We start from the raw sequence: 6907 nt of genomic DNA, 5'->3' as shown, positions 1-6907 counted from the left end.
CTGAGTCGTCTCGCTAGCCCCCAATATCTACATTTTTAAAAAATCACCTTTTTTGCTTTAGTGACAATACAATTGTAAGAAAGAATAGGGGAACATGGCGACAATTAGGCTAGTTCAATAACACAGGTGATACATAAGGTTGATTTAGACAAAGAACTGTGGGGAATGGTCAGATTTTCTGATTCAGTGTTGATGTGGTGAAAGCCAGTTTAACAAGATTTTGAGTCTGAGGAACTGGAAAAATAGAATTCCTTACTGATCTCACAAGACTACAAAGGGAATATTTTAGGAGGAGAAAGCATTAAAAACTCAGTCTGAACTTGTTAGGTATGCTATGCCTAGTTGACATTCAAATAGAAATGCCGGATAGCCAGGTAGATATGCAGAATTCTAGAGTTAAGAAATAGATTTGAGGTACAGTTTTGGAGTTAGTATATGAAAAGGTTAACTCTTTCACGTTCACTAACATGGGAGCGGCCAAGGAGCCCTTTGATAAGACATTTTGTGGAGCCAAGTGCCTGTTTGTTGAGAGTCATGATGCACAGGCTCTAGGATGGAGACAGAGAACACAAAAGGAAACGGACTTCTGGTGGAGGCAGGGTGGAACTCAGGCGGGACCTGAGTTTGCTGTGTGGAGCTCAGAGAACAGGTCTGGACTGCAGACTTGCTATCCGGCTGGCAACTGAAGCCATGGGCGTGGCTGAAATGGGCTCTGGGGAATATGAGCCATTCGGTGACAGAGAACCGGGGTGACACATCTTCCCACATTTCCTCCCTTAAGCTGGTTCTACGGTCATCATACATAACGCCCTGTGTGTCGACAGCAACTAAAGAATTCTTTATTCCTCATTGCTTCTTCAAGTTTCGTAAGGCTGAAGATGAGAGGATCTGATACCACGCACTCTGCCCTGCTGGGGCTGGGCCTTAACTGTGGTGACATCACGGAGGAGGACGGCTCCCCAGGCCGCCTGGCTCCTTGGTGACCCTGGATGCCTAGATCCCTCCCCACAGCAATGCCTTCCTGGTAGTCCCCTGACACCGCGGTCATCAAGCCAGCTGGAGCAAGCCGTGGCCGGCCAGCAGGCTTTGGGTACGGTTGTAGACGTTCTCCAGGACTCGGGCGGCCCGGGTTAGGGCCGCCCGCGCGTCCGCCTCTCCGGTTCCGGGACATGCCAGCTGGAGCAAGCGGCTGCGACCAGGGAGGGCGAGGATGGCCAGGCGTGCGGCCTGGCGGATGAGCCAGGGGTGGTGCTTGGCCAGGGCGGTGCTGTAGGCGTCTCCGCACTGCACGCCCACGTCGGGACCTCCGAGCGTCCCAGTCGCCACCCTGTGGAGGCAGAGCTGGGACCAGCGCAGCGCGCGGTGCAGCAAAAGCAGCGTTCGAGAGCCCGAGGCCCTGGCTGGGTTCCGGGCCGCGGTCCCGGGCCGTTCCAGTAGTCCTGCTTGCCGCTCCCATGTCGCCATAGACGCCAGCGACGTGTAGTGCGAAGCATCCGGGCCATGCACGCGAGCCTCGAGGGCGGTCACCTTGATGAAGGCTTCGCTGGTGGCGAAGGCGAAGACAGAGCCAAGGGGGGTTAGGAACCTGTTTGGCGGTGGAAAGGGGGAGATGACTTGAGAAAGAGCAATGGATCATATGAAAGACGGCCTCTGGGGAGGGAGATCGAGACTCACCTGAGCAGTTCCCTCCATCCTGCCAGGTATTGAGACAACTCCACATCCCCTTCGGGGCTCATACAGGCCAAGAAGGGGCTCACCATACGACCCAGCACCCCTTGAGGCCCCAGACAGGGAGGCTCTTCTTTCTCTGGGACTACCAGGGGTATCAACTCTGCAACGATCTGGGAGGTAGACATGAGAGATAGGTGAAAAGTTCCTAACCTGCTAGGCCTACTTAACGACTGATGGGCTCCGAAAAAAATAGTCCCTCAGGTTTAGCCGGGGTTCCTCCTGCTTATTCTTAGCATCTGAAGGGAGAGGGCAACGGGGGGGGGGCTCCTTTCATTAGCTTCTCAGCCTGGGTCCCCTGTTTCCTTGTTCAGAACCTTCGGTCTCTGGCCTTAACTCAAACTTACCTGGGAAGGCAGCGGTCCCTCTGGATTGCAGGCCTGCACCCCGGGCCTGCAGCCTGTCAGGACACCTGAGGTGAACCGAAGCAAGGTGGTGAGGACTGGAGAAGGAGAAGGGGGCTCGAGTTCCCAAAGGCCAGACTGCTGGGTTCTCCTAGCCGGTAATACTAGAGGCCACTCACGGAAGAGCCTCGCACTGGTGTAAAGAAATAACAAAGTGAAAATAGCGAAAGGAATTGCGTGGCACAACCAGCGTCCCAGGGCCGGGGATGTCAGTGAGACCCCCATGACCATCGCTGGCACACCTCACCTAACTGGGTGGTGGCCTTTCTCTTCCCGTGGTGTCCAGAGGTGCAAATGGTTAATAATTAACCTATTAAGCCCCCTCCCTTGTGTCCTTTGCCCCAGAGGTCAGATCCTTGGGTGAGGGACCTAATGAAGATTTGGGGGATTTGGCATGTGACATGTCTCTTCGTTTTCTTTACATGTGGGACTAGCCTGTAATAAGAGGCAGCCTCTTACGGGTCCTACTTTAACCCTGGGCATGAATCCATTTTAAATCGAGGATAATGGGTCTTTGTAAATCTCACGTGAGGATCAAGTGAAAACATTGTAAGTGGGAAAGCTGATCACAATTGCCCAATAGATCTTACTTGCTGGGGTCAGATGTGGGGCTTTAGGCTCTCTTATTTTACATTCTAATGATTTAGTTTTTTAAGCTCCACATTAGTTTTTCCTTCATTAAATCAATCTTTACTTCACCGTGGCAGGCCCTGTACTCGATTCCTCAGAATACCTAAGTGTTTTCACAGTTGGATATGGCGGCCCATGCCTTTATGCAATCTTAGGTGCTTGGGGGGCTGAAGTAGGAGTAACAAAAATTCAAGGCCAGCCTGGTAACTTACCTAGATCTGTCTTTTAAAAAGGGCCATTCTTATTCCAATAACAATGCTTAGAGATGCTCAGAATGGCCCAGCATTTTACATACCATTACATGTTTCCATAAAATACAGACTAACAAGAATGGCTATATGGGCCGGGCGGTGGTGGCGCATGCCTTTAATCCCAGCATTCGGGAGGCAGAGGCAGGCAGATCTCTGAGTTCGAGGCCAGGCTGGACCAACAGCCTCCAAAACAATACAGAGAAACCCTGTCTCAAAAAAAAAAAAAAAAAAAAAAGAAAAGAAAAGAAAAAAAAAAAAAGAATGGCTATATGGAACCCCTGATAACAGAATTGTTAATCGTTATTCCAAGAAGCTTGGGGAAGCACCAAAATCGACATGTTGTGTCCAGGCAGACTTTGAGGAGTTTGTGCTGTGAGTCCTAAAGTTCTCATGACATTGCCTAAAATAACAACAGCAATGCTAGCAGGGTATACATGATTCCACTTGTAATAAATGTGTTCATGAGAGGATCTGGTGTTATGTTCTCTTTTAAGGAACAGAAAACCATTGTGAAAGTATTGAAGACACAAGTACAGAGTCAGAAAGCTAAATAAATAATAAGATTTTTGTATTATTTATTTGTTTATTGAGAGAGGGTTTCTCTGTGTAGCTTTGGCTGTCCTAGAAGTCACTCTGTAGACTAGGCTGGTCTCAAACTCACAGAGATCCACCACTGCCCAGCTAATATTACACTTTTTAAAACAATAAAAATCAAGCCTTGTTCTGTGAAAAACATTAAAAATAGTTTAAATTTTTTAATTATAAAAAGGGTTAGTGGTAGGTTGTCTCTCTAGTATGTGCAAGACTCTAGGTTCAAAACCCAATCAATATTTTGTGTGTGTGTGTGTGTGTGTGTGTGTGTGTGTGTGTGTGTAAACACAGCTCAAGCTTCACTGGGGAGAATCTTCTGTCTTCCCCAGTGGAATGTGGGCCTTGATAAAGACATGTACCTTTTCTCTCTGTGTGCATTTTGAAGACTGAACCCGTGACGTTGAGCATGCCAGGGAAGCATTCTAGCATCGAGCTGTACCATCTTCAAATCCCACTTTGTTCCCTCTTCCCTTTTATGTTTGAGACAAGGTGTAAACTCTCCAGGTTGATTCATTTTATTTACTTATTTATTTGAGACCGGGTCTCTGCACATAGCCTTGGTTTGTTTGTTTGAGTCTGCAAAGCCCTGACTGTTCTAGAACTCATTATATAGACCAGGCTGACCTCAAACTCACAGAGTCCGCCTGTCTCTGTTTCTTGAGTGCTGGGGTTAAAGGTGTGCATCACTATGCCCCACATCTCAGATTGATTTTGAACTTTCTATCCTTAGCTTTCTGAGCCGCTTCGATCACACACAAGCTTGAGCCACTTGGCCTGGCCAGGCACCTTACTTTTCTTGGCCATTTTAAGCATTTAGAACATTGCTTGCACCAAATGTATGATAAATAAATAATTATTTGTTAAAGAAACAGAGGAATGTGTATGAGGCCAGTAAGTCAGAGGGGTCCATCTACTGGTCATAGTAGGGAAGGCATGCCAGGAAAGGATTCAAAAACATAAGCAGGCCAGGGCAAAGGAGTTGTAATCCCAGAACTCAGGAGCCCGAGGAAAAAGAATCAAGAGTTCTAGGAAAGCCTGGGGTATAGAGTGAGCTCCAGGCCAGTCTTGGCTACATGGTAAACCCCGACTTAAAGAACACAGGAAACACAGAAAGAGCAGCTTCATTTGTCTCCTGCTCTCAGTCCCTGTCTCACTGGGTGTGGTGCCCCCTGGGTAATCCTAGCACTTGGGAGGCTGAAGCAGAAGGATTGTGGAGAGTTCAAGGTCAGCTTGGGCTATTGTGCTGGATGTTGTATGTCAATTTGTCACAAGCTAAAGTCATCTGAGAGGAGGGAGCCTCAGTTAAGAAAATGTCTCCAGCCGGGCGTTGGTGGCACATGCCTTTAATCCCAGCACTGGGGAGGCAGAGGCAGGAGGATCTCTGTGAGTTCGAGGCCAGCCTGGTCTACAAAGCTAGTTCCAGGACAGCCTCTAAAACAATACAGAGCCAAGGCTAGAGATTTTGCCAGTGCTGGGATTTTCCTCCACTTACTGGGGGCAAGTCACTTGTCATTTCTGAGACCCAGCTCTCTCATTTACAAACTAGGAAATATTATTTCTATCTTCTACAGTCATTGTGAGGATTACATGAAATATACTGCAAAATCCCAATCACAGCTAGTGGTCTACAGTATTGGGCAGGTGCTAATTTCAACTCAATGGCTTTCACTGCACCTCCTTCAGTAGCTCTTGGCAGCCTTTGTCTCCCAGAGTTGGGAATCAAATCTTCAGGGTTCCTGGAACGGATTAGTTTTGAATGTCACTTAATCCTGGTCATTCTTCCGCAATCTGAGCCATGAAAGGACAGGGCTGGTATAGACCGGCAACCTGAATCCTGATAGGCAACGGGTTGATATAAATTCATGAAAGCAATCAGATTCATAGGTAGTGCAGGATGGAGTTGCAGGCTGGAGCCAAATTGCTGCTGCTGCTATGGGTGATATTCTGTGGGCATGCACAGAGAATTAGGCAAGAAGCTCGATATGCATCGATTGTTGAAGTGACCAACGGTGGGACCTGGGGTGATTGGGCCTGGCCTGAGATGTGTCCCGATGGATACTTTGCCAGTGGGTTCTCCATCAAGGTGAAGCCTCAGATGCGGGTCTTAAAGGACGGAGATATGCCAGATTGCAGAGCTGAGAATGGCGATCCCCTCTCACAGAAGCTCACTTCTTCTCTCCTCCACACTTAGGTGGAGCCCCCTCAAGGCATTCCTGGAGATGACACCGCTCTGAACGGGATCCGGCTGCACTGTACTCGAGGGAATGCGGAGCAAAACACCCATGTTGTAGAGTCCCAATCAGGAAGGTGGGAATTCGGGACCCCCCCAAAAAAGGTGGGGTAGAGCGTTTATCAGTGTGTGTGAAGCTGGGAAGGGCACTCTCCTAGTGCAAAGGGATACCCCTTTCCCTCTGTTACACTCCCGAGGTAAACTTACAGTTAAGGAGAAGTAGGAGGGAAACACAGCTGATTAGACCCGATCCATCCCTTATTGGTAGTACCTGGTTTGGAAGTCCCCAGGTGGGTAGGAGGCGCTCACAGAGCCAGTTATAACTCTCCTTCTCTTGCAGCTGGGGCTCGTGGAGCGAGCCTCTGTGGTGTCCTGGCTCGCACTACCTAATGGCTTTCTCCCTTCGGGTGGAGCCGTTTTCATTTCCTGGGGACAACACTGCGGTGAACAACGTGCGCTTCCGTTGCTCAGACGGTGTGGAGCTGGAGGGGCCTGGACTGAGCTGGGGAGATTATGGAGACTGGAGCGACTCCTGTGCCAAAGGTGTCTGTGGCTTGCAGACCAAAATCCAGAAGCCTAGAGGGCTGCGTGATGACACTGCACTTAATGACGTCAGGGTATTCTGCTGTAACAGCTGATGTTGTTACCTCTGCCCACTCTCCCACTGGACCCTGCGTTCTGCTCTAACAACTGAGGCTGTTGCCGCTGCCCACGCACCCTGCCAGCACTGTGCCTCTTACTATTAAAGCTTCTTGGTCTTTGCTGTCGCTCGATTTAGAAATGAGAGGAGCTGCCTCCTTGCTTCTGTCTTGACCCTGCATAGGTCCAGGCCTGTGTTCAGGTTTGGCTTAAAGGTAACCGCAGGTCACACAGTTCAGAACAAAGAATTTAATTAATCACATAACTTAGGGCGCAGATACTATGTTCCCTTTAAGAGCCCAAATTGTTTCCTTCCGAGCTACCAGTGACTTCAGATTAAGGAATGGGATGGAAGTCCCCGCGTTAATTAGACCCAATCTATCCCTGATTGGTAGCGCCTGTTTGGAAGTCCCCAAGTCTGAGTTGGCCAGGTG

The 6907-nt window shown here is 49.1% G+C and overlaps 2 protein-coding genes across 2 annotated transcripts; one reads left to right on the top strand and one right to left on the bottom strand.

Moving 5' to 3' along the window:
• Positions 1-817: 817 nt before the first annotated feature.
• Positions 818-2363, bottom strand: Gltpd2 (glycolipid transfer protein domain containing 2). Its single transcript, XM_005067491.4, has 3 exons — positions 2076-2363; positions 1675-1841; positions 818-1585 (listed from the first exon to the last, which is right to left on the bottom strand). The coding sequence occupies exons 1-3, from the start codon at positions 2361-2363 to the stop codon at positions 1048-1050; spliced, it is 993 nt and encodes a 330-aa protein (XP_005067548.1). The 3' UTR covers positions 818-1047.
• Positions 2364-5481: 3118 nt separating this feature from the next.
• On the top strand, positions 5482-6618 carry Vmo1 (vitelline membrane outer layer 1 homolog). The gene is made up of 3 exons (XM_005067492.4): positions 5482-5687; positions 5796-5911; positions 6175-6618. The coding sequence occupies exons 1-3, from the start codon at positions 5499-5501 to the stop codon at positions 6470-6472; spliced, it is 603 nt and encodes a 200-aa protein (XP_005067549.1). The 5' UTR covers positions 5482-5498; the 3' UTR covers positions 6473-6618.
• Positions 6619-6907: the final 289 nt, after the last annotated feature.

This window comes from Mesocricetus auratus, unplaced genomic scaffold, assembly GCF_017639785.1.
Source record: "Mesocricetus auratus isolate SY011 unplaced genomic scaffold, BCM_Maur_2.0 Super-Scaffold_100007, whole genome shotgun sequence".
NCBI classification, from domain to species: Eukaryota; Metazoa; Chordata; class Mammalia; order Rodentia; family Cricetidae; genus Mesocricetus; species Mesocricetus auratus.
This window is presented reverse-complemented; position numbering and strand designations above follow the sequence as displayed.

Coding starts and splice junctions, on each gene's coding strand:
- Gltpd2 (XM_005067491.4), bottom strand. CDS start 2,363: ATGGTCATGGGGGTCTCACTGACATCCCCGGCCCTGGGACGCTGGTTG. Junction 1,842..2,075: donor AGGGACCGCTGCCTTCCCAG/GTAAGTTTGAGT, acceptor TCTACCTCCCAG/ATCGTTGCAGAGTTGATACC. Junction 1,586..1,674: donor GGATGGAGGGAACTGCTCAG/GTGAGTCTCGAT, acceptor ACCGCCAAACAG/GTTCCTAACCCCCCTTGGCT.
- Vmo1 (XM_005067492.4), top strand. CDS start 5,499: ATGGAGTTGCAGGCTGGAGCCAAATTGCTGCTGCTGCTATGGGTGATA. Junction 5,688..5,795: donor CCAGTGGGTTCTCCATCAAG/GTGAAGCCTCAG, acceptor CTCCACACTTAG/GTGGAGCCCCCTCAAGGCAT. Junction 5,912..6,174: donor GTAGAGTCCCAATCAGGAAG/GTGGGAATTCGG, acceptor CTTCTCTTGCAG/CTGGGGCTCGTGGAGCGAGC.